General features: G+C 41.6%; 1 protein-coding gene across 6 annotated transcripts in view; it reads right to left on the reverse strand.

Annotated features, from left to right (window-relative positions):
- Positions 1-26,130, reverse strand: part of Rbms3 (RNA binding motif single stranded interacting protein 3) — a 684,722-nt gene that overhangs the window by 83,635 nt on the left and 574,957 nt on the right. For 4 of the 6 annotated variants that reach the window (XM_059268836.1, XM_059268833.1, XM_059268832.1 and 1 more), the window contains exons 9-10: positions 23,045-23,141; positions 20,604-20,654 (exon numbers count right to left, since the gene is read on the reverse strand). In XM_059268836.1, the coding sequence (XP_059124819.1) occupies positions 20,604-20,654; positions 23,045-23,141 (148 nt within the window). The remainder of the gene's footprint in view (positions 1-20,603; positions 20,655-23,044; positions 23,142-26,130) is intronic. The other 2 variants (XM_059268834.1, XM_059268835.1) reach the window with 1 other exon arrangement.

Here is a 26,130-nt window from a genome sequence, read left to right on the forward strand (position 1 = left end):
TCAGAGGGAGTTGGCATGGTGGCACACTCCTGTGAAACCTGCACTGGTGAGGGGCTGACAAGGGTGGCAGGAATTCAGGTTCAGCTTCAACCATGTAGGGCATTCAAGGCCAGCCTGGGTTACATGAGACCCTGGCTCAAAACAAACACATGAACTAACAAACAAAAACAAACACAAAAACCCAAACAAACACAAGAAAGTGGATACTCAATGGATAATTACTGAATTTAAGAAATCCAAGAACATGCACCTTAAAGATAATTGTGGTACAATTTAGTGATTTTCTAAGGATCTGTTTGTAAGTGGAGAGAGTGGGAAAGAGAATCCTCTATGGGAAGTGTGAGCAGGAAGATCTTGCCTGATTTGGCTGGACTGTGAAATCAGTCTGTGATAAGTAATTCTAGTTTCTGAGACAGCTGTAAGAAGGAATCATGTCAGCCCAAACATGGCTATATGTGTCTGGACATGAATCCAACAGATACTGGTATGGTGTGTACTCCCTCCCCGCTCACACACCACAGGCACACAGACTCCTATGTTTGGACACTCCATCTCCAACTGCTGGTGGTGTTTAGGGAAGCTGTTAAAAACTCCAGGCACTGTAGGTCTAGGGGGAGGAAGTTAGTTTCTGGGGAGCAGGACGGGGGGTTTATGTTCTAGCTCCATTTCTTGTCCTGTCTCTCCCTCTTGATCTACAGAGATGTGAGCAAGCAGCCTCACCCCTGAAGCCACACCTCCCCGCCATCAAGAGCTACAAACCCTGCAAGCTGCTCTTTGTCACAACCAGGAGGAGGGTGACAGATACAGACATCAAATGACTGGTCTCTTCTGGTATATGCAGCTCTGTCTCCACAGTTCCATAAACAGGAGTGGCTGCACTTAACAGGCTTGCATAGATGAACAAGGGCAAGTTCTCTGCTCAAAACAATAGGAACTTGCCCTGGGTCACCTTGGCGGCAAACACTGATGCTGCATGCTTTTGCTTTTGTGGTGGAAATCTGTTTCAAGTACGGAATCATTTCAATCTTTTTCTTTCTCGGGACTACAACAATAAGAACAGTGACATATTATTTGTGTATGTGTATGCTCATGTTTGTGGGTACAGGTACACATGAGTATGTGAGTCCATGAGTGCAGAAGCCAGAAGTTGATGTCCCAGAGATCCTCCTGCCTCCACTTCCCTGATACCTGGGAATACTGGTGTGCTTGTATGTGGATGCTGAACACTGAACCAAGCAAGGTCTTTATGCTTGTAGGCATGGCAAGCAATTTGCCAACTAAGCCATCTCCCCACCCCCACCATAGTCCTTAATGCTGGTTCAGATGTCAGTAATTCAATAATACAGATCAAAGGCTTATACCTGAAATGTTCTGTTGTATTATGGATACTATTTCACTCAGAGATCTTCCTGATGATTGCCCATAAATAAATCCTCAATCTTGACATTTCCCAACTGAACCTTATTCTTAGAAAAAGTCAGGAAGGACACTTAAGTCTTTGAACCGTCATCCAATTTGTAAGCCCTTGTCTAGAGATACCGACACAGTGCTAGGGATTTTTAAGAAACTCACTTTGAACTGCTCTTTACAGTATCTAACAAGAGGAGACCAGCCTGTGTTAGAATTTCGTGGGATATGGAAAATCCCCAGAAAAACACAACATTCTGTAATGAATTGCTGTTTGCAACCCTTGTATGTAATTTTTTTTAACTATGGTTTTTGAAACATTGGAAATGAGTTGCCATGAACTCATTACTTATTATCTATTTTTTAAAAATGACTTTTATTTATTTATTTGTGGGTGTTTATGTGGGGTGGGATGTGGAAGGAGAACACAGGTGCTGTGGGGCACATGTGAAGTCAGAGGACATGGGAGTCAGTTCTTCCTTCAAACTGGATGAACAGCCCTTGATCCCCGGGACCCCCCACAGTGGAAGGGAAGAACCAACTCCTGCAAGTATGACCTGTGTAAGTGTTCCCTATTATCAGCATCAACTTCAATGTTGGAGAAAAATACAGTTTAAAGCCTCAAGTGCCAAAGATAGGATTATCCAGTAATGCCTCAAACAACCTATCCTGGTCAATAAATGAAAAATTTACAGGAACAGTGCAGTTTACAAGTAGTGGGAACTTCCCAGTAGTGGGGGAGTTCACAAAATCCTGTTGTAGAATATTATTTTAAGGTGTGTTACATTTGTTTATGCTATGGAACATTTGTTTAATGGTGCAAAGATGTGTTGCATTCCTTAATGTTGCATTTGTTTAACTCTGTGAAGCTGTGTTACTGTGCCTGCCTAAAACAACTGATGGTCTAATAAAGAGCTAAACATCCAGCAAGGCAGGAAAAAGGATAGGTGGGGCTGGTAGGCAGAGAGTATATATAGAAGGAGAAATCTGGGAGGAAAAGAAGAAAGATGAAAGAGCAAGAGAACAAGGACAGGAGGATGCCGGGGGCCTGCCACCCAGCTACCCAGCCACCCAGCCACCCAGCCACCCAGCCACTCAGCCACAGAGTAAGAGTGAAAGTAAGATATATAGAAGTAAGAGAAAGGTAAAAGCCTAGAGGCATAAGGTAGACAGGGTTAATGTAAGAAAAGCTGGCTACCAACAAGCCAAGCTAAGGCTGGGCATTTATAAGTAGGAATAAGACTACACATGTGTGATTTATTTGGGAGCTGGATGGTAGCCCCCCCAAAAAAGCCAAAAGAGTAAAAAGAGCAACAACAACTAACAACAAAATCCTCTACTCACAATGATTTAAAGAGGAATTAACAAACAGAGGCTTCCTCGGAGAACTCTTATATCCACATTGACCTCAGGAGAAGATGAATTAACAAACTGCCTCCTTGTATTTCCTTATAGATTTGACAAAGTGGCTAATTTTCCCTGGTTTTACCAGACATGTCTTGTGATTATAAGCTTCTCAAATCATGTCACTCTTCCACTGTTGGTTGATAACTAGAAATGAAAGGCGATTTAATTCAAAACACAACAAAACCAAACTTCTGAAATATCCTGCATGATTAAAATGAACTAATTTCACAGACACACTCTGGATTGGCTCCTTCACATCAATGGAGGTTGTTTCATGACCTCTAATACTCTTTGTAATTTGAAATCTCATTCTCTTATCACCATGATCAATTCTGTAAATAGAATCATCAGGTGCACATGCACTGGTTGATTCCAAATGCATACGTTAACATAACACATAATTAGCTTTAAAATTTTGAGTGTAAGAAAGGGCATAATTGGCAAGCCAAATAATCTTTCTTGCAAGGGACATAAGCCAGCACTTAAATTAGGCCACAAGAGACAAACACATTTAATGTAATATCATTATATGGCTCATCCCTTGTATGTCCAGGTCTGAGAAACATTGTATAAAGTCTGGAATTACTGGTGGAAAGTAAAAGCTTTCCTAGAAGTTTCACCAGTTATCTTAACTAGGAGGAAGGACCACCCCCGACCCCAAGTCTGTTAGTCCCATATGTAGATGGCAAACCTGAGTATTGAAGCTAGAGATTGGAATCTGTGTCTAGTTTGGCAAACCCACCATGTTCAAAGGAATTCCATGCCCCTGGCATGAACAAAGCCCCTCTCACTAACGTTCTAACTAACATAGAGTTTTAATATGTAATCTCATGTTCTCCTGGTTTCAGAGTTCCCATTCAGAAGTTTCTCACTACCCTCGTGTGTTTGCCTTTGTCCAGTAGACATTAGTCTTTTACAGCTTTCCGTGTTGTTCTCTTTTTGTTGCTGTTCTATAAATGTTGCACCTTGACTACAATGTGTCAGAAATATATTCTTCTCTGGTCCTGACTACTTTGAGTTCTAAATGTTTCCTGTCTTGAGATATCAATTTCTTTTCCTAGATGTAGAAACTTCTTCTATAATTTTATTGAATATATTTCTATATGTTTTTATTTTATCTCATCTTCTTCTCTCTGTGGATTCTTTGTCTTGATCTCTGGATCATATACCATAATACTTAGAAGTTTCAGCAATGATCATTTTTTCCTTACTTTTGTCTAAATGCAGCATTTCTTTGACCTTGTTTTCCATCTTTGGCATCCCTTCTTCTGCTTGGATTAGTCAACTGGCAATGCTGTCTGCTATGTTTTTGATTTGTTGATTTTTTTTCATTTTTAACATTATCATTTGTTTTCTACAAAATTTCAATTCCTTGTCTGAATTTTTTACTCATGTGGTTGACTTTCTTCTCTAGGTATTGAATTTATTTCCTAAGTCCCTCATTGGCTTGTTTTCATTCTCTTGAAGTCACTGATCGTTTCACTGATAAACTTTTGAATTCATTGTTTGGTCTTCTATCCATTTCTGACTCTTTGGACTTGGTTAATTGCCGAGTTAAGATCTTTTGGAGGAATCCTGTCATTTTGTTTTTTCATGTTTCTGATCTGTCTGTGTTACAATCTGCAGTTTGTGGGGAATGGTTGCTTTTCCAGTTTCATTTGAGAGTCTACATAGTGAACTGCCTTCGCTGAAGAGCTGAGTCCTCAGTGACACACAGAGAGGAGAAAATGATCCATGGTGGTAACAATGGCACAGAATAAAGCCAGGCATAGTAACACACTTTAAACCAATGAAAGCCGTCACTAATGACCACAGAAAAGGAAATTATAATCATGTTTGCAATGATCTATGAAGTTGAAAGTTACTTATGCAAACTTGAAAACAATAACTGGATGAAGTAAAGGAAGGAATCAGGAGACAGAGAAAAACAAAGAAGAAACTGGGTTAATTCAAGGGAGAAACAGGCAGGAGACAAGAAAAAAAATCACAAGAGGGAGAGAAAAGAAACAGTAATTTAAAAAATCCTGCACAATAATGAGAAATGTATAAGCAAATAAATAGATGAACATAAAGAGGGAGAAAAATAAAAACCTACAATCTGCTTTTTAAATAATACTGAGTGTTATAAAACAGAAAAAGGGGGTACACGAGAGCCCAGATAAAATTTAAAAAGAATTCAAAAGACTCTAAAATCATAACCACATTGCATTGAGAAGTTTTCTTCCTGAATCCAGGCGTGGAGGGCATGACCAATTCAAGTTAAAGACTGCTTCAATCTGTTCAAACTGGTGCTGAGCCTGGACTAGCTGAGGCTCCTTTGCTCAGGTGTGCTGTGGTCACTTTAAGGGATTCCCAACTCTGCAGGTGGGAAGCCACTTCTGACCATTGTGAGTTCTGCAGCCTATAAATCAGGCTAGAGCTCTGCCTGCCAACCCCATCTGTCCACCTCACACTGGCTAATGTCTAAGCCAAGAGATGTTTCAGGGTGTGTTGAGGATTGGAGCACATGGAAACTAAGGTCTGTTACTATGGCACTTGTCTCAGTCCTGTGTAATCCTTTCAGTATTAGACATCCTGTAAGAGAAGAGGCTTCAGGGAGTATCTGCTGGATGAGAGCTTTAGGGTTCTCAGTCCTGTGAGCAGAAAGCATCATGGCAGAGAGCTTGCAGCCAAGCTGACTGCTGACCCAACCTCTGGCTCAGGACTACCAGTCTCAGTTACCTGGCTCAGGGAAGGGATGGGGCTACTGGACCAATGAGTCTGTCACCACTGGAACCACCCTTTCTGTGTGTCTGTATCCTGCCAGCCCTCCTCTGATCCAGGACTGCCTCAGACCACGACTAGGTGTTCTCAGCCTCATTGGCATACGATTACTCTTTGTTTTCAAGCCTCCCAAGTTGCTCGGCCTCAAGCTCGCTTTCCAGGTACTGCCTGCATATGGCCATGCAAGATATGGAGGGTGCCCAAATGGATTCTTCTCGATGTTGACTTGTCATACGGGAGTTACGGGCATATCGGATACCTCAACTGCATATAAGTCTTATGAGAAGTATGGACATGTCCTAGGCCAGGACAAGATCTGACTGCCAGCCTCTCTCTTTTCTTAAACCAGTGATATCTGGCTTACTTTAAGCAAAACTCTTCAGTCTCTCTCATATTGTCTGGGGAACCTGACAGAACCTGACAGCTCCTCGGCCAGTGCTTCTTGTCCACCAGACTCCATCACTGTCTTCTGACCCCATGGTGAGTGTTAATGCTCTGTCCTTCTTCCATATCAAGTTGACCTTTTGTTTCTCTGTGTTTTCTCCATCCCGGCGTTACATGGAGCTGCTTCTAATCTGACACCTTTAATCTAAACTTTCCTTTGAACTAGATTCCATGCACACATCTCAGAAAGTTGAAGAGATTATCCTGAGATGTGCTCTTAGGGATGCTTATTAATAGCACATAACATAAAGTGGGCATCTTAATGACTTTTTTAGTTATTGATTGCAAGTGCTTATGAGATCTAGGACTTAGAAGATGAAAGTCTTGATAAGAAAGTCAGAATTGGTTTTTAATATAAAACATTGTTATGCAGAACTAGCTATAATGTGTATTGATGAAAAGACATTCAAAATTATCTCTTGGTAAAAGTTCTTCTGAATAGAGGGGTTGTGTTTTTAAAGGTTTTACTTTTATTACAGTGTGTCGGGAAGGCATGCACACAGGTATGTGGGTGCCCCAAGAGGCCTGCGGAAGGTGTCAGAGATCCCCTGGAACTAGAGTTACAGGCCCTTAGTGACTGCCTGATGGAAATGCCAGGAACTGATTCTGGGTTCTCTGTAGGAGGAGCAAGCACTCTTAATTGCCATGCAATCTCTCCAGCTGCCCAAACAGAAAAAAAATTATCATTTAGGGCCCAGTTGATGATTAGGCTTCTTACCTCTGTGCTAAGTGAGAGTTACATTGCAAAATTGCCTTGCTCTTTTTAACATGACTATATGGATACATCTTCCTCCACAGCATCTGCTCTCAGATTTCTCACCCCCTAACACTCCTTGTTTTTCGAAGATTTACTTTAATTATGTATATTTGTGTGGATCCATGCCCATGAGTCCATAGTGGCCAGAAGGGGCATCAGATCTCCTGGAGCTGAAGTTACACATGGTTGTAAACTACCTGTTTAATGGATGACAGAAATCCAACTCAGATCTTCTAGAAGAACAGCACATGTTCTTAACCACTGAGCCTTCTTTCCAGACCCGTCATCCTCATTTAAAAAATATTAAATATATAGTGTGATGTCAATCAATTTCATGCATGTCTTCTAGACAAAGTCAGCAGAAAGCTACGTTTTTCTTCTCTGCTGATGAGGTGATTTGGCTCCATATGAATTACTTTTCTCATCACTGTGACCAAATACCCAACAAAAGTAACTGAAAGGAAGAAGAGCTTAGTTTAACTTAGAATTTAAGAAGGGACACAATCCACCATTGTGGAGAAGGCACAGCAGTGGGAGAGAGAGGCACGTAGATTGACCAGGCATGCAGGAAGTGGGGCTATCAAACCTCAAGGCCTGCCACAACTCACCCACCTTTTCCAGCAAGGCTCCACCTCTTAAAGGTTTCAGTCTTCCCAAAGAGCAGCAGAGCCTGGAGAACTGGCATGCAAAACATGTGCTACACAGGAAATTCCACATACTGCAGGACATTTCACACTGAAACCAGAGAAGGCTGTCGGTTCTCTCAAGTGCAGCTTCACAGTCAATAGACCTTGGGGTAATTACTATCAAGAAGGATGGGTTGACACCAGCTAAAGCTAAAGTGATGTCATCAATCTGTGCAGACACTCTAGCATTCTTACAGCCTATAGCCAATAATTCTGTCTTATCACTTCTGCTTGCTCCTAGGGAGTACACTTTGCCCTGAATCGCTTGGATACGCACACCAGCTCTAAGGGTGCCAAAAGTCACATAGACTTCATGAGCCATGAACCAATAATGGCTTCACCCTGACACGAAATTTTAGGCGAAGATCTTAAGCACAACATTGCAAAATCTCAACAAATACTTGTTGAGGCTAAAAGCACCAAGCACATTTCTTTAGGAAAATGCTGGTGTTGTACCCATTTCACGAAATTCATAGAGACCATCAAGGAGCCAGTTTCTGATGCAAGCACATAAGGGTCTTTTTATTGTCAGGTTCAACCTGGGCCACCACCAAGTAGATGGAGGAAAACATGGCAGTGGCAGCAGTCCCAGGGGTAGAGAGTTTTTATAAGGAAAAACTGTAAGCCAGGAATTACATGCTCTGGCAACTTGGGATTGGGTAGAAGGGATATAGGGCAAGGTGATTTTTTTGAAACCATTGGGTTAGACTTTTGATGAAGAACCACAACTTGCTCAGCAGGATTATCTGGACTGCTCAGCAGGATTATCTGGATATCTTCAAGGGCCATAAAACATAGACAGAATGTCTGTAGGAGCATACTGTTGGAGTTGTCATGGCACATTCCTGAGGTCCTTTCTGGAACTGAGTACAGCAGGTGGTGTAAGATGGTGGCCCTTCCCTTAGATGGGGTCTGTATTGCCTTCACAGTGTCATCTGGCTTCTTCTGAGAAGGTAAGTAGCCTTGACCTGTGTGATCCTATGTCAGGTGGCATAAGTGTAATGGAGTCTTGTTTAAGGAAACTGGAAACACAAATGAAGTCAGTTGCATTTGGTGTCATTCTTACCTCACAGTAAACCAGGAGAGATGGTGTACCTAAAGAAGAAATCTTTTCCATATAAGAAAATGTCTCTTTCTAGACACTATAGATTAGATCCAGAGTGGTATTCAAAGTCTCATGTGGTGACACCCAGGCCTAAGGTGGTGGCATACTCAGAAGTAAGAACACTTGTGGAGGTCACTGGGAACATGCTCTTTATCTTATTTTCTTTCCTACTGCCATGACTAAATACTCTGACAGGAGCAACTTAGAGGAAGAATGGCTATTTCATCCCCCAGCTGCAAGTTCCAGCCATCAATGTGGGGAGGTCAAGACAGGCACTCAAAGCAGTGAGCTACCACCTCACATTCACAGTCCAGCGCAGAGAGGGAGGAATGCCTGCCTGCCTACAGCTCTGCTCTCTCCCTCCTCTCTCATACAGTCCCAGACCCACATGCAGGGGATAATGTCATCAGTCTCTGTCTCCCCATATCAATGAATATGATGGAGACAAACCCCCACAGACATACTCATATGCCAACCTGGTTTAGTTTAGTCTCGCTGAGATTCTAGATTGTGTCATGATGACAAAGCTAACCATCACACTCTTGAAGGGCATTTTACCAGTGGCCCTTTCCTCTCCCTCTCCCTCCTTTCCTCTTTGTCTCCTATCCATCATGTGGTGAGCTTACTTGCTTTATTACCACTTTCCCACCAAGTGTGCCTCATCACACATAGGCACAGAAACAACACCCACTCAGCCCCTGGACTGAGTCCTCTGAGACTATGAGCTGAGCCTTAATAAATGCTTCCTCCTGTAAATGGGTTTCCACAGTGATAGAAAGCAAACACAGCACAGTATCTATTGTTTGAGGTATTGCCCTGAGAGATGGGATTAGATCATCATGAACTATTAGTCTAGAATGGGGTACTAGAAACAAAATCCCTTCTCTGGCCACATCTCTTTCACTAGAGAGTGAAACAGTATTTCCTTCTTCCCATTCTTCCTTTTTTTCCTTTCCTTTCTTTCATATTTCTTTGCTCACTCCTTTTCTTACTTCCCCTATTTCTACTTTGGTTTCAGAAAATTTAAGACAACATTTAAATGCCCCATTGTAGAAACATATATTTTAAATGTTAACAACTTGATTTCCTCCACTATGAACACTATGAACACTTTTTCCTTAGTTTAGATTGTATTCCTGGTTTCCTTCTGTGTTTCTGTTTCTTTGTTTTTTGAGTGGTTCTCACTAGGGGGCTCTGGTTAGATTTCAATGCCTTGTTCTTCAGCTCTTCCTCCTGGGTGCTGAGATTATAGCTTTACATACCATGCAGTCAACTAGTTCAGCTGTTGTAATGCATCTCTAGTGGTAAATAACCGGAGAGGAGGTGATGGAGAAGCCCTTGTTACTCACTCATCTTGGGTCTGGAAAGGAAAGATCTCCTCTTTTGTGTTCAAAGCCATCTTGGCACAAGCCAATCAAGCAATTAATTAATTAATGGAGGCTTTCCAATAGAAAGTTAGGTCCCACAAGAATCAGAAAATCTAAACATGTTTTAAAATGACATACATAAACTCTTTCAACTTGGTTCTTTTCTTCAACTTAAGTATTATCCTGCCTTATTGTGAAAACAAAGGTAGCTGTGTCCTATAGACATCATATCTGCTAGCTAGGAAAAGGGAAGGTAGGAAAGAGACTGGGTGAGATGCCATCTTCCCTCTCTACAGTCTTTGACCATGATGTTCAAACATCTCCATCAATGCCATGAAATGCTAAAATCTTTCAGACTTGCCAGATTCTCAGCAAACAGGACAGAGATGAGAGACAAGAAAAAGCAATGAATACAGACCTGCAAATGGAAAGCAATTAGCATATTGTATTATGAACCTGAGGACTTTGCCTAATCTGTAGCCACCTCTTCCCTGGTATACACTAATTGGCTGACCTATTGCACACACACACACACACACACACACACACACACACACACACACACCGCCCCTGCCAAGTCAACATCATTAACGAAGACCCTGACCTACAGACTGAGCACCTAAGCACCAGGTTCCCCAAGTTCCCCAAGGCTAATACAGTACCAATCAAGCTTTTCAGAAACAAAATCCATCCCAACAATGTTCTAAGGGACAAGAAAATGAGAACAGCATATTAAAAGTTAGGATTTAGGGTTGCCCTAACAAATTGAACTCATTTATGAGCACCTGTTTAATGAATGTTCAAAGTCCACATAATAGACAGGCACTTAGATGTGAGAGAACATTTCACCCCACTATGCTATGAGAGAACATGTTCAGAGTCTCCCTGAGCCTCATTCTCAGCCCTTTAGTGCCTCCGTTAGTAGCTTTGGTTGCCTGGCATCATGTGTAAAATGAAGTATTTGCCCCTATCTCTACACAGTTGTGTTGCCCTGGTAGCCTGTTGTTTTCTGGGGAGTCTGGCATGGATATCTTTTAAGTTCTATTTTTGCATTCTTTAGGAAGTGAGGTGTTCATAGAAGGTCAGTTAGCATGTGTATTAGTTATGTTGAATGTTAACTAGCTGTTAAGGAAGCAATGCTGATACCTTTAAGGAGGAACAGGCTAGGTGGTGACACTTTGGTTTGTCGATGATGAAGTAGTGCAGAGTACTATTTAAGGATATGCAGGAATCATGTCATGATTGAAATTTTGTCTGAGTCATTCACTCATATGTCCAGAACGCTGTCTAATGTTATAAAAATGTAATAGAGTATGCTTTGAGCTGCTGTATCATATTTAAGACACCTAATGAAATAATATAGAGATGCAGAGAATGACAGACATGTACAATGACCAATTTCCATAGCATCAAAAATGAAATACTTCAATATTATGACCAGTTAGAGATGGAAGCATCTGGAATAGTTCAACATTCGTGCTGAGATGCTGCAGATCAAACTCAGGGCCTTCCCTGTGCTAGGCACGTGCTTTACCCTCTGACCACGCCCAAAGCCCTTGGATTTTTGAGACAAGAGCTCCTGTCATAGCACAGGTTGGTCTTGAAAGTATGGTCCTCTTGCTTCTGCTCCTGAGTGCTGAGATGACAGGTGTGTACTACCATTTCCAAGTGTGTCTGAGAATTATATCAAAAAGTGCTAAAGCATGTTTTGAGATTGCAAAAGATTCTAGAGTCACTGAAACTTTTAGATGCCCTTGTGCTGTTCTCCACATGTGTTCTCCAAGATGCCTTCAGGGGAGGAATTTAGAAGGTGGAGGTTCCCAACAGAAACATCTTTATGGTATAAAGTTATTTTATGTACAGCGACTTTGAATAATGGCTTTTTCCTGATGCAAAAAAGTTATTTTTTTCTCCACTTGTGATTGATTTATATATTACACTACTGGAATTTATAATGTTTTCACAGAGTTCAGTGAAATGATTTATAATTCATGTTACTATTTTATGAAATGTACCTAAAAAATTCTAGGCAATAGCACTGGTGTTTCCAAACTAATAAAAATGAGGTCAGAGGTACTGGAGAGATGGCTGAGTGGTTAAGAGCACTGGCTTCTCTTGCAAAGAATGTGAATTCAGCTCCCAGCATCCACATGGCAGCTCACAGTCATCTGTAACTCCAGTGCCAGAGGATTCTACTCCCTCTTCTGGCCTCTGTGAGTACTGCATGCACATGGTACACATAAACTCATGCAGGCAAAACACTCATATACATAAAATAATAAACATAAACATCTTTTTTAAAGTGTCACAGTCTGTCAAAATTGGCTAAATAAAAGTTTCATTCCCACAGACCAGAATTTGTTTCCACGCAAATCCTTCCCTTATTCCAGAGCAAACATCTGACTGAATCAAGATCAATAAAATTCCTTGGGATCCTCTCCCCATACTTTTGTATATTATTTTCCCTTAGCACACCTTATTTTTTAACACTTATAGACACCATACCCATCAGATCACATTCATTTCTTTTTCTTCTCTGCTCTCAAAGATGCTCCCCTCTTCTCCATATAATTGCTAAATATTAGGCATTTTCCAACTATGTATTTTAATTAAATCATCTTAAATGCATGTAAATTTTCTATATGATAGAACTATGCATCTTGAGAGAAGATGATTGGATGATTTTTTTTTATCAACTTTCCTCAGTTTTTAATATGAGGAGACATTCCACATATATCTGGTGCTACAGTATTTTAAACTGTTGATCTTTTCATTGAACCTAAGCCCTTGAATTGGGTAACATGAAAAGCATGGAAAGTAATGGCCATCACAGGTGAGACCTCAAGGAGAGAAAGACTGACTGAATGAAGGAAAACTTGGGGGAAATGTTCCTCGTATTTTATCACAATAAAGTTACTAAAAACAACGCCATGATTTTTTTTAAAAAAATATAAAGTATTTATCTACAACTACCAATTGTTTTTGTTTATACATTATTTCAAATCCTCTGTTATTCTCTCTTAATTGATTATTTCATATCTGTATATATACAGGTATGTATAATGTACTTTTATTATTTGTCCTTTACTGTCTTCTCTAATCCCTTTCGCCTTCTTCATTACCCACTCCCTTCTACGTCCATATCTTTATTCCGCGATCCAGTGTATTCAGTTAGGGCTGCCTGCAAGACTGACTGTTAACAATGTGACAATCTGGACTGTTTGTAAAACTCAGGAAGTAAGTGAGCTATGTATTTGAGTTTTCTGTGAATTAGACAGAAGTCATCAATTATTTTTAAAAATGAAGCTTGACAGAATATGTACATCTGTTTCCAAAAGCTAAGATGGTATTCATGTGAGTTATTTTAAATTCTCAAAAACAGACACTTCTATACAACTTTACATTTTTTTCCAGAATTTAGGGAACAAATAACTGTTTCAGATTATATTCATGAAGGCTTTGCAATTGTGATACTGAAACTTTATTAAAATAAGGATGTGTAAAACAGTATAGCATCCATTAATCCCAATAATAGAATCTGACGCCAGATAATGAATAAAGTATTAATGGGTAGAATTAGAAATATGTATTAAAGAAGTTTATATTCTGATAAAACGCAGTTCATGGCAGATCTTTTAGTGCAAGAAATAAATTAAAAATTACACAATTATAAAATATGTAATTAAAGTTAAGTTGGCAAAAAGGAAAGGGGTAAAACCAATTTCTCAAAAGATTTTGGATCAAATCCAACATCTACAGCTGATTAGAGACAAAAAACACTTAATAATCGTTTTCCTATGATGTTAATGAACAAGAGGGCCATTTGAAAGAAGCTGGGAAATGGATTGTTAAATGCATAGGTTAAACTCGAGGTGGAGGGGCTCTCTGGAGCTTTCTGATGCCATCAGCCAGGATGAAGAAAACAGAGGGCTAAATAGACATTGCTGCCTATCTTGGATTTTCAGCCTGGAAAATCATGAGATTGGCTCCCTTAAGCTCATCTGTTTGAATGCTTGGTCCCCACTGGTGAAACTGTTTGGGAAGGATTAGAAGGCCTGGCCTTGTTGGTGGAGGTGTGCCACTGGCAGTAGGTTTGGAAATCCAGACCATTCCAAGTTAGCTTTTGTTCTACCTTGTGATTTTTGTCCTAAAATGTAAGCTTTCTGCTACAGTGCCAGTACCTATGTGCCAGTCTGCTGCCATGCTCCCCACTCAAGGGGGCACTCTGCTTGGCCTTAGACTCTAGATGTCTGCCTTAAAGGGACTTGCCCAGCCAGTTTTCCCAGCTAGATGTTGTGAGTGCTGGATTTAGTGATGTTTTGCTACCTACCTATCTATCTATCTATCTATCTATCTATCTATCTATCTATCTATCTCTTATTTTTTTTTTACTTTGGCTTGCCCTATATTTAATAAAACCAACCATTCACAATCAAAAGTATGGCTATCACAGATCATTCTTTGATCACACAAAACACAATGTTTACTTCTACAGAGACTCTGTGTATGAAGGAATCCTAGTTGCAAATTCTTTCACACTCTATACAAGAGTGAAGTGTAGACTTCATATGGTTGTGTTTACCTGTATCACCTAAGGCTCTTTTTGAAAAAGTGCTCTAGAAAGAATTTCAGAGTTCTGACCAACAGCAGCAAAGCCAGTTGTGTGTTTACAGTAGAGACGGTATGTGTTCTACCATGGAAAGAGCCTTCTTCATGGTTCCTTCACTCTAGAGGTAGAGTAAGAGGACACAGCACAGCGAAGACGGCTGTCACTAGACTGCGTCCATCACCAAGGATTCTGTTCGGCCAGAAGCAGTAACATATAGTTAAGGAGTTAGTTATTATTAGGTTGGGAACTATTTCTTGTGACTATGTGTATTTTTATGACCAGGTTATTTCTGCAGATACTCAAAACATCTCACTCTGACACTTGAGTAATGAAAACATGAAGTTTTGATGGTTTGTTCTGTTCAAGTGTTGGAATAGAAGAGAAATTGCCCCCAAACAGTGCTTTTGGAACACAAATGCAATGTTCCTTTCAAATCTGGGGCTATGCTTTGTCAGAAAACACCCCTAGAAATTGAAAAGTCACAGCCCCTGAAAGGAGAGCTTAGCTCTTACCTCTATTTAGGCAAACAACTCAAATTCAGTATTTTGGCTTTCTGAAATAGCCTTGTTGTCAAAAGAAAGTTGCCATTTGCTCTTTTGCTCTAGACACGGGGTTTGCTCATCATAAAAAGGACCATTTAGCCAGCATGGTAATAGAACAGTCGGAGCTGCAGCAAGGACACCTCACACTTCTTACATAGTTGTAATTAGATAACCAAATTATAATTAAGTAGAAACAAAAAAGGTGACCTTTCTCCTTGATATGAAGTAACACTAACTGCGTGAAGACTCAAAGGAGCTAATCAGAGCTGAAGGCAAGGGACTTGCTTTCTCTTGGGAACTGTCATTGATTTGCTCTCCTGGTCAGGAGTATTGATGTAAGAAGGCATGCACACACTGGAATACAAAGCTGTCCACCGTGCACTCATGTGTCATTCCCATCACTTGTGCTGCTCTGCAGAGCAGGTGTGTTGTACCATCCATCAGCCTGGTGGTGTGATGCTGAGCTCTCAGAGAACAGCCAAGAACAGTTGAGAGCCCTGGACTGAGAAGCAGAGACAACTCAACCTGGTGAAAAGTCACTCACAGTCAAATGTGCAACAGTCCTCTCACCTTGGATTTTCTCTTAGTTTACAGCAACCAGGCCAAATAGACACAGTCATCTTCCCTAAGAGGGATCTGACAACATTCCAGATGATCCAGTGAGGTCTCCAGATCCAGTTACAGTGAACTGTGAACTGTTCCCTTGTACAAACACCAGAACACTGGCTATGACCCACGAGAGAAGACTTTCATCCATCTCCCCAGAATCATTGGTTCCAAGTTAGTAAAAGGGTACACTGCTTAGACAGTTAAGAGTCTGAAGGCAAGCAACCTGGAACAGCAGGCTGTGGGAAGTTGTTGTAATCACTAAGGTGGATTGTCAAATTGATTAGTTTTCGAAATGCCTCGGACTTGGTGAAGCTCATGTTGAATGCATTTGTGAGGGCATTTCCTGAGAGGAATAACTTAGGGGAGAACATCACCCCATAAATATTACTTGTGCCTTCCTATGGAATGGGATCTCAGAGAGAACAAAAAAGGATAAAGAAGGAAGCCAGCTAGGCACTCACATTCTGCTCCTCTGCTTTCTGATTAGATGGCATGTGAGAAAGCTATGTTCATCTCACACCTGAGAACTTTTCACAGTGCCCTAACTTCCCCATCAGGATCCACTGTATCTCTTTAACCCTGAAAGCCTTCTCCCACCAAGTTGCCAGAAGAAAGCCTTCCAAGCTCAAATTGCTAGAAGAAGGCCTCCCCGCTCAAGTAACCAGAAGAGGCCTCCCTCCTCCAGTTGCCAGAAGAAGCCTTTCTCCCCAGTCTTGAGGTGCTTCTTGTCATACATGTGACAGTAGCACACAGCTGTATGTTTTTTTCTCCTCTCACTCAAGCCCCACCCCTTTCTCCAAATATTTATTTCTCACTTACCAATCACTACTGCTCTGACTTAACCATTCATGCATTCAGGCAAAAAGGCCCAGGGCACTGGGTTCGACTTTAATGCTTCAAGACTTCACAGAAGCACTATTCTGTTTTCAATTACTATCCTTTTTGAGAACACAGGGTCCTCCAAAACAAACCTCAAGAACGCTGGGTCAGGATGAAGAATCTGGTGCCCACTTAGGAGTCAGCACACAAGCCTGGCAATGTGAGGAGCCACCACTACAAAGAGGCTCACACACAAGATTGGATAAAGATAGGGACAGAATATGTCATAGAGGTATGATCTGGTTTCCTTCTGTTACTATGACAAACACAACCAAAAGCAGTTCAGGGGAGGGAAGGGTTTATTTATCTTGCACTTCTGTGTCACAATCCACTGTAGTGGGTAGCCATTCCAGCTTTGTTCTGGAAGTTCCAACCCCCATTGAGACTTCGGCAACTGTCACGCCTACAAGGCGGGGCCAAGGGAGGCGCCTGGGAACCCGAGATCCGGATCTGCGAACGCTCTCTTGGTTCCAGGACGCTGGATGGTGGAGGTAGACAGAGGAGAGCTCCAGAGAACACCGCTGGACTGTGATACACCTTCCCCAGACCCCGCGACCTACCTATCCCTTAATTTGTAAGTTACGCCATTAAATAAATCTCCTTTTAACTACGTGGAGTGGCCTTAATAATTTCACCAACAATCCACCACTTAAGGAAGCCAGAGTAGAAACTGTGTAGGAAGAGTTTTCTGGCTCACTCTATGGCTTGCTCCACCTCATGTCTGCTGGTTTCCTTATACAGCCCAGCCCAGGGAATGGTATCACCCATAGTGGACTGGGTCCTCCTGCATCACTTATCAATGGAGACAAATTCCTCACACACATGCCCATATACCAATCTAATACAGACAATTACTCAACTGGGACTCTTTTCAGATGACTTCAGGCTGTTTCAAATTGACATTTAAAGCTAACCAGGACAAGGAGGGAAATTGAAAATAACTGGAATTAGATATTTGAGATATGGATATTGACAATATGAACATACTTGTTAATCAAGCTCCATTTAGTGATAAAAATATACTTAATAGCTATTATCTTTAAGAATTAGATATTAGCCGGGCGGTGGTGGCGCACGCCTTTAATCCCAGCACTCGGGAGGCAGAGCCAGGCGGATTTCTGTGAGTTCGAGGCCAGCCTGGTCTCCAAAGCGAGTTCCAGGAAAGGCGCAAAGCTACACAGAGAAACCCTGTCTCGAAAAACCAAAAAAAAAAAAAAAAAGAAAAAAAAAAGAATTAGATATTAAATTGTTTAATTAGGAAATGTAGTAAGTACTGATATCAATAATTTTATATGTTTATGGCTAAACATGGTATCTTCACTGAACTTACAGGCAAGGAATTTAAGTACTCCCCAAATGTGTTTGAAAAAGGTTGACTCTGTTATTCTTAGGTTTATTTCTATATAAACATCCATTTTCTACAAATGATATTACTTAAAATAGGATTAAACATCTATTTATTTCAATTCAATAACTGAATTATTCAATTATTCAATTCAATAATTGAACTGAATCATTTGTTGAGAATTTGCTGTTTGTCAAGACATTTCAGAGCATTGGTACTATATTTCATTTAATGCACAAAATCCATAATTATTCAGAGATTACTATATTTGTGTGAGGACAAGGAAAGTTTAAGCTGTTGCTCAACTCCTCATAAGCTAGAACGATTTCCCAGCTCAATAATCCCAGCCAAGAATCGACACAATAGGTCATTAACTTGCTCAGTCTTGCCAGCTCCAGTTAGTCTGTTTCTTGGCCTCAGATAGCTGAAGTATATTTACATTTTAGTATCAGAGAGAGAGAGAGAGAGAGAGAGAGAGAGAGAGAGAGAGAGAGAGAGAGAGCAGTTTAACTTTCGCCTTGATGAAGATCTCAGGCTAGTTGATAAAGTTCCTTAGACAGTATAAACAATCAGCAAGCCTGTTGGGCGGGGAGGGGAGACTGAGGACACAAACGCTGTGTTGCCATGACACTGTTTAGCTCATTTTCAGAAAACAAAGTGGTGGGTGGCCCAGGCAATCCTTTGTCCAGGAAACCACTGAAGCCATAGACCTCACATGTTAGCCTTAGAGGCCAAGCCCAACCATGATACATAGCTCAGTCATGGGAAGTGATGTGGTATCATTGACCAGAAGCCACAGCTAGCAAAATCCAAAGAGACACATTAAAATACACACACACACACACACACACACACACACACACACACACACACACATCTACTATTTGAGGAAAAATATATGCTATAAACACACATGTAAACAGAGCTGAAGATATTTTGGGGTAGAGGAGGAGGAATCAGAATGCTTTGACCAGAGTCCTCAGTTCCAGTTGAAGTAAAGATCTACATAACCTGCCCCTATCTGTCTGTCCTTCTTCCCTTCCCTCCCTATATCCCTGTTTTGGGAGTTCTAGAAGAACTGGATATTCATCTATGACATCTGGAAAATTGCTTAGAGTTCTTCCAGATGTGCATTCCTTTTGGCCACAAGGTGATGGTGCTTACCTCAGAGAGAGACCACAAGCATTATTACTCTGTAGGTGAGCACACTATTATTTTTTTAGAAGGTTATTGGTTCCTGCTGGACAGTCTCATCTCCAGAGCTTGCCAGGCATTCTGTATTCTGTCTGTGCTGGCTTTTTCTCTGCTCAGCTATATAGTGCCTTGGCAGAACATGCTGAATTTTACCTCATGATTGGAGGGAGAGCCAGGATTTTTGCTCTGTATTGGACATATTGGTGTAATTTATAGAACACAGGTGAGATGAACTCAGGAAGGACCCAAAATGTATAAATAAGGGAAAATAGAGGGACTTTCAAAATCTAGCCACAACTTCTGTGTTGGTAAGATATGTATACACTGAAGTATGTAAATAAAAAGAAAACTATTGAAATGTTAGAGACAATATGAAAAGTTACTTTTTAAAAAGATAAAATGGCAACTTGTAAATTTGAAAAACATATTCTCTGATCCTTTGAGTCCATTAAATTTGCACGTGTGAGGGGTGTGTGTGTGTGTGTGTGTGTGTGTGTGTGTGTGTGCGCGCGCGTGCACATTTAATGGTCTTTACTATGGCTGCTTTATGTAAATGAGATATCTAAAAGGCTAAAATTCTATAATGAGGATAATGTTTATGATGGTCAGATTATATATTCCCTGCCACTTATGGTTTCTTCCCCTGCCAAAGCACTGTTAAGTGATAGAAAAGGAAACCCAAACACCTGTCACACAACACAACTCCCCTCGCTCATACTCTAACGAGTGTGATGCTTTTGAAATCCCCTCTTTCTCTCTCTGTCTCTGTCTCTGTCTCTCTCTTTCTCTCTCTCCTTTCTTTCCTTCTTTCCACCCTCCTTCCTTCTTCTCCTATAGAGCTATAAAAACTGCAAAACAAAACCAAGATCAAAGGAATCATTTGCTGCATTCCAGGCTCTCCTGTAGTACTTCTCACTGGGACTGAGGACAGGAACCACAAATGGGAAATCCAGCAAGCAGAAAGTACTTGGAATGTTCTGAAAGAAACTACCTCACCCCAGGAAAGAATAGAATGGCAAATAGACATTAACATAAAAAATCTACCCACTTTGCTGTCCATGCATCATCTTTTCTTCCTAGGTATTACAAATGCATTTCATTGAGTCTGTACTTGGCCATAATAGTCCAAAATGTCCCCAGAGCCTATCACACCACATCAGGAGTAAAGAGAACATGACAAATAGAATGGGACCCAAAGAGCTTTTCTTCATATTTCAGGCTTAATTGTCAACAGGTCTGAGTTTCTCTCTGAAGCAGAAGTCCTCTTTCATACAAATCTGTTTCTTGCCTCTGTCTCCACCCCTGTATCTAACTGCCTATGGCACATACTTCTGTGCCCTCTCCAGTGGCTGCTCTGCTTCTGGAGAAAGTGGATGTCTGAAAGAGTTCCAGTATATGAACAAAGCTCCACCCCAAAGCCACTATGCATCACAAAAGCTTGCACTTGGATAATAGAAATATTGAGCCTCAGGTGACTGAGAACACTTACTGTTGGTTGCATAATGTATGGCAGATGAGGCGTCCATGAAGTACTCTGGACCTATGCATCAAACAGCATTCATTAGGACAAGGCAATCACAGAGGCAACTCGCTTCTTGTGTTTGGTGGCATTGCACTGTGTCATAGAAGTGGAGACAGGAATGCTTGGCCCTAATTAATTTAGCAATTCCCCATCTAGGTGGCTGCAATGCCCACACAGGTCAGGCAGTGTGTGTGTGTGTGTGTGTGTGTGTGTGTGTGTGTGTGTGTGTGCATGTGCGTGTGCATGCATGCATGTGTGTGTGTGCACGTGCACACATTTGTAAGTTTGTGTGCAGAGCCAAAGGACAACCTCAGGTGTCATTCATAAGGTAAAATTTACCTTGTATTTTTGAGACAGAGCCTCTCACTAGCTTGGAACTTTCCAAGTAAGCTAAGCTGACTGGCCAGTGAGTCCCAAGACCTGCCTGTCTCTGCCTCCTTAGTTGAGATTACAGATTTGTACCACTGTACCTGCTTTTTCTGGGGGTTTGGGGATTGTAAGCATTTTGCTGACTGAGCCGCTTCTCCAGCCCTCACAGCCGAACCCTGAAACCTTACTTCGTAGTCAGAGTTGAAGACTAAAGTCATAAAAAGCCCCAAAGACTATCTGTAGGTCAGCTCCCAGGGACATCCAGGGAGACACTGAAGGAGGCCAAGGTTGACTGCTAAGACTCATCTGTTCCATTACCAACAGCAGCTTCACATGCTCAGGCGACCCCATCTGAGAGCTAGCCAAGCAGCAAAGGTAGTGTCAGAAAGAAATACAACAGAGTGTGGGGGAATGCTCCAGGTTAAGGCCAACTTAAACACGCTTGTGATATTATTCTCTCACAGTAATTGGTATTGTGGATAAAAATGTGCATGACAGACACCAGCTCTTCACAAATGTGTCATGTGTCACCTGAATGAGAAAGTGTGTCAGTGGATCATCACATAGAAAGCCAGGGAGATTTTACTTTGCAATATATTCTCATCCCCAAATTTGCCAATATACTTCAGACTTTCTTTTAAAGTGGTGCAAAGTAAGAATTAACAATGTGGGAAATTGCTGTAATCTCTTGTTTGGGAGACAACAGTCACTTTTCTGTGGATATTTTATTCATGTCACCTAAGTATTCCATGCTGTGGCTCAGTGGGTGGTCTTGGCTCCAGCAGAGGCCGAGATTAGCAAAAAAGACAACACACACACACACACACACACACACACACACACACACAAGCACGCACGAGCTAAAGGAAGAACAAAGCTGAAACACACCTGCACACAACCTCATGGGCCCCAAGAGATGGCAATTAAGAAGTCAGCCACTCTAGAAACACCTCATGCAATATAAACAAAAATCTACCCCATCGGCGTGGGGGAACTTGTTTCAAGAGTTTGAGTGGAGAAAAGGAATGGTGTGCCTCTAGGGGACTCTGGTTAGGGGAAAATGCGTATAAACTTCAGCTGACGCTCTGACGGAGGGGGCATCCTGGAAAATGTATGGAGTGACTAAGCCAGGGAAATGCCACTGGATTAGTAGCAATAGGCAACACTAGCTTGCTGCCCACTCTGAAACACCCACCCACACGCGTTTTGCCTACTGCAGAGAAATCACAGGTCCACGCACTTGCACCTCCTCACTCTGGCCCTGTTCGCATTCTCTCCATCTGGAGCATTTCCAGGCATTTTCTGATGAGCACTGGAAGAAGAGCGATGAGTCACAGCAGGTACAGAATGGAGTGACTGGCTTAGCTGGGAGGTGGCTCACAAGAACACGAGAAGGAGTGGGTTTCGCGGCAGGCATGTGACTATTTCAATCCACCTTAGGACTTGGAACTACTGGCTAGAACACCTAGTTTAGGACACACAGTGAGTCTCAGATGCCCCAAATTTCCACACATGGGACCCCCAAAGTCTCATCTTTCTAGGAATCAGAAATGAGGTAAAGGGCAGAAAGAAGAAGCATGTTTGACCACTTTGATTCTCTTCCCTATCGGGAGGTCTCATCTAACATCTAACAGGGCACCTTTGCCAGGACAACTGTGACAAAAAACTGAGATGACAGTGGCACACCACCCTGGAGTAAGGGATCCCTACAGAAATGCTGCTAGAGAAGATCCACTGTGGAACGTGGGCAATGAAGACAGCAGACAGCAGGCAGGTTCATTTCCCAGCATGGAAGGAGCCATGCTGAGCTAGGCAGGAAGAGTGCAAGGCATGTGAGGTTTGATTATTTAGTGAACTAATGCAAAGAAAGCCTGGGAAGCCAGGAAGCCTACACTAATAACAGGAACAGTATCATATTAAGGCGTGGCTACCACGTGGGCCACAGATTTTTCTTTTAATTCTCCCATACCCCTTTGGGCTCTCAGTAGCACAGGACTGGCAAGGAAGGTCTCTGGTGAGGTGCAGGGGAACAGACCTACCTGGTACGTGGAGACAGGGGAGGCGGCAATGAATGGCGTGATAGATGTCTGTGGGATCATGCGGTTGGTCGCGAGACTGTACGGTGAAGAATAAAATCTGTGAACAGAAAACAACAAACAAAGATTCATGAAGCTGCTGCTTGCCTGGCCTGCATTCCAGCTCTACCAAGCACATGGGGAAAGAGAGCCCCCACCTTGTTTTTCCACCGTCTGGAAAGAGGGACAAATCAGCTGAACACAGGAAGAATTTTAAGTCATCTTACAAAATCAACTGTGAACACAACAGTCTTGATAACTAACAAGCAGAGGAGTATCAAGCCTTACACAGGGCAGTGGTGTCCAAGAGTCCTCCCAAAGAACAATGGATAAAGAAGGCACTAAGCTTTGTGATTGCCCACAGCAATTGCATCTGTTCAGGAAATAAGAATAAACTCCTAGAAGGCTCTAGATACTTTGTGCTAGCATCCCTGCTTCCTACAGAGAATATTTTCTCCATGGAAAGAGAAGAAAGAGGATGACTTGCATCTGGATTGAAGCAAGAACTGTGTGGATTCCACCAAGGCAGTAGTGTAGATAACAGGATCATGGGGCATGCTCCAGAAAACTATGAGGAGCAATTGATCTCCTCAGCCTTCTGGGACCCTCACGGAACAATTTTAAGATGATACTGAGTGAGAATAGGCACTCACAGATCTGAAGGAAGAACCTTCTAGAGATCTACTACAGAAAAATTCTTAGATACAAAAACCAGTGGGATACCCATCAATGGGCAGGATAGGTCTTAGTGTCCACCAAGTGTCTACTGATCTAATTCTTCAGCAGGATTTTTAACTCTATTTCCACCCACATAGCTCCATGTATGTGAAAGGCCAAAGTAGCCATCCATAGAACAAATAAGACTAGGTCACTGAGGTCACAAGATCGCACTGGTGCTCCTACTGACTGGGAAAAATCAGGGGTAAAGCAGTGGCGGTCTTCTTTTGCTAAATGCATAACAAAAGTCAACCATGATGTTCATTTTCTAGTTAGCAGGACAAAGTCTTAATTAACCCTTAGGATTCTCTGACACTTTGAAGACACAGTCACATGAGTTTCTCTAAAGGGAAGCATTTTATGATACTTCTACTGAATACATAAAAATAAGATTCACAGTTGCCAGGACTCGAGCAGTGAATGATTCAAAACAAAGATTAGTGACTTACATTTTTTTTATTTTAAACTTATTTAAATTAAACTTATTTTATTTAGGTTTTGCCAAGGATTTTAAAAGAATTTATTTTTTACATGTCATTTTGTGTATAAGTGGGTGTCAGTATGTACACTTGTGAGTGCTGGTGTCTTTGGAGCCAGAAAAGGGCACTGGAGCTCCCAGAGTTGGAGTTACAGATGGCTCTTCCAATGTGAGTGCTGGGAATTCAACTCAGATCCTCTGTAAAAGCAGTAAGCTTTCTTCATTGGTGAGCCACCTTTCCAATCCCTACCAATGATGTTTTAAGGCCATATACTTTGGATTTTAAAAAATGCATAGATGGAAAAAAACAAACAACTAATCCATTCTACATTGTACTCTTCTTGCATGTGCTCACCGGCTCTGCTAACTATAGTGATGCTCTTAAAGGGATGTAAGGTACCAACATATTAGAACACAGAACAAAAGACATAGCAGGTAAGTTCTGACAAGAATAAGGAGAAGTGAAACTCTCCTCCTAGAGGGACTACTAAATGATACAGTTGTCTAGGAAAGGGCTTGACAATTTCTTATAAGAATAAATACAAGCACACCCTATGACCCAGGACCCTGCTCTTCCTAAGTGAGATAAATGAAAACTTGTTAATACAAAATCCTTATTGCAAATGTGGACAGAACTTTTATTCATATTTGCTTAAACTGGTAACAATCAGATGCCATTAAATTCCAATGACCGTGGGTACATCCATACCCTGGAATGCTATTAAGCAACAAAAAAGAAAACACAACTGCCCTTATTATCCACAAAGGGTTGATGACAGAGTCTTCTCTCCCACCATGGATACATGAATGAAGAGATTCTCTGTTCTCTTACATGAAACAGCATAGTGTCTTCATATTGCACATAGTCCTGGATTACCACACATTAACTCTAGATTACGTATAATAGCTAATACAAAGCACCAGTCCTGTAGGTAGTTAGCTCACAAAGTCTGGAGGACAAGGGCAAGAATAAGATATCTGTGTGTACATGCATATTATTTGCAAGTATTTTTTGTTGTAGTTGGTGGAATCCATGAATGTGAAATCTGTGAACAAGGGACAGCTGTAACCAGTGGGAATGTCAAGATGGTGGGGCTCAAAGGAGTTACATTACTTCAAAGGTGCAAAACACTACAAAGCACACAATCTTGTTTATCTCATAATGTGGAAAAGGCAAAATCATAGAGGCAGGGCTAAGTCAGTGGCTGGTATAGTCTAGTCCTGACAGAAGTGTAGCATGAATCTTAGAGAGTCTTATTAATAAAATCAAACCCAGGGCCAGTTGTTGGGGTGAAATGCGGATAGTCAGAGAGACAGAACAAGCCACAGCTATCTCACCTTGCCAGTTCCTCAGCTGGTCCTGTTTCCTCAGACTGGAGGCCTCTGAGTCCTCATCCAGAATGAATCTCAGCTGAACTGTGTTGCTCCAAAGCCTGAAAGCTTAACCAGCCAAATGCTTCTAGTTTCTGGTCCTCACGCCTTATAAACCTTTCTGCTTTCTACCACCACTCCCTGGGATTAAAGGCTGCTTTCTGGGATTAAAGGCGTGAGTCACCATGCTTAGCTGTATCCTTGAACACATGGATTTCTGCCTCTGGAATGCTAGGATTAAAGGTGTGTGCTACCACTGCCTAACTTCTATGTTTAATATTGTAGCTGCTCTGTCTCTGACCCCAGATAAGTTTATTAGCATGCACAGTATTTGGGGGAATACAATACCACACAGAAGGGCTGACTGCAGAGGACTGTGAGGGGACTTAGGAATAGGTAGAGCTCTTCAATATTCTGGTTGCCATGAGTTCAGAACTGTGTGTTCTTGACACAATCAGAGTCATACTCCAAAAGAGCAAATATG

Source organism: Peromyscus eremicus, chromosome 7, assembly GCF_949786415.1.
Source record: "Peromyscus eremicus chromosome 7, PerEre_H2_v1, whole genome shotgun sequence".
NCBI classification, from domain to species: Eukaryota; Metazoa; Chordata; class Mammalia; order Rodentia; family Cricetidae; genus Peromyscus; species Peromyscus eremicus.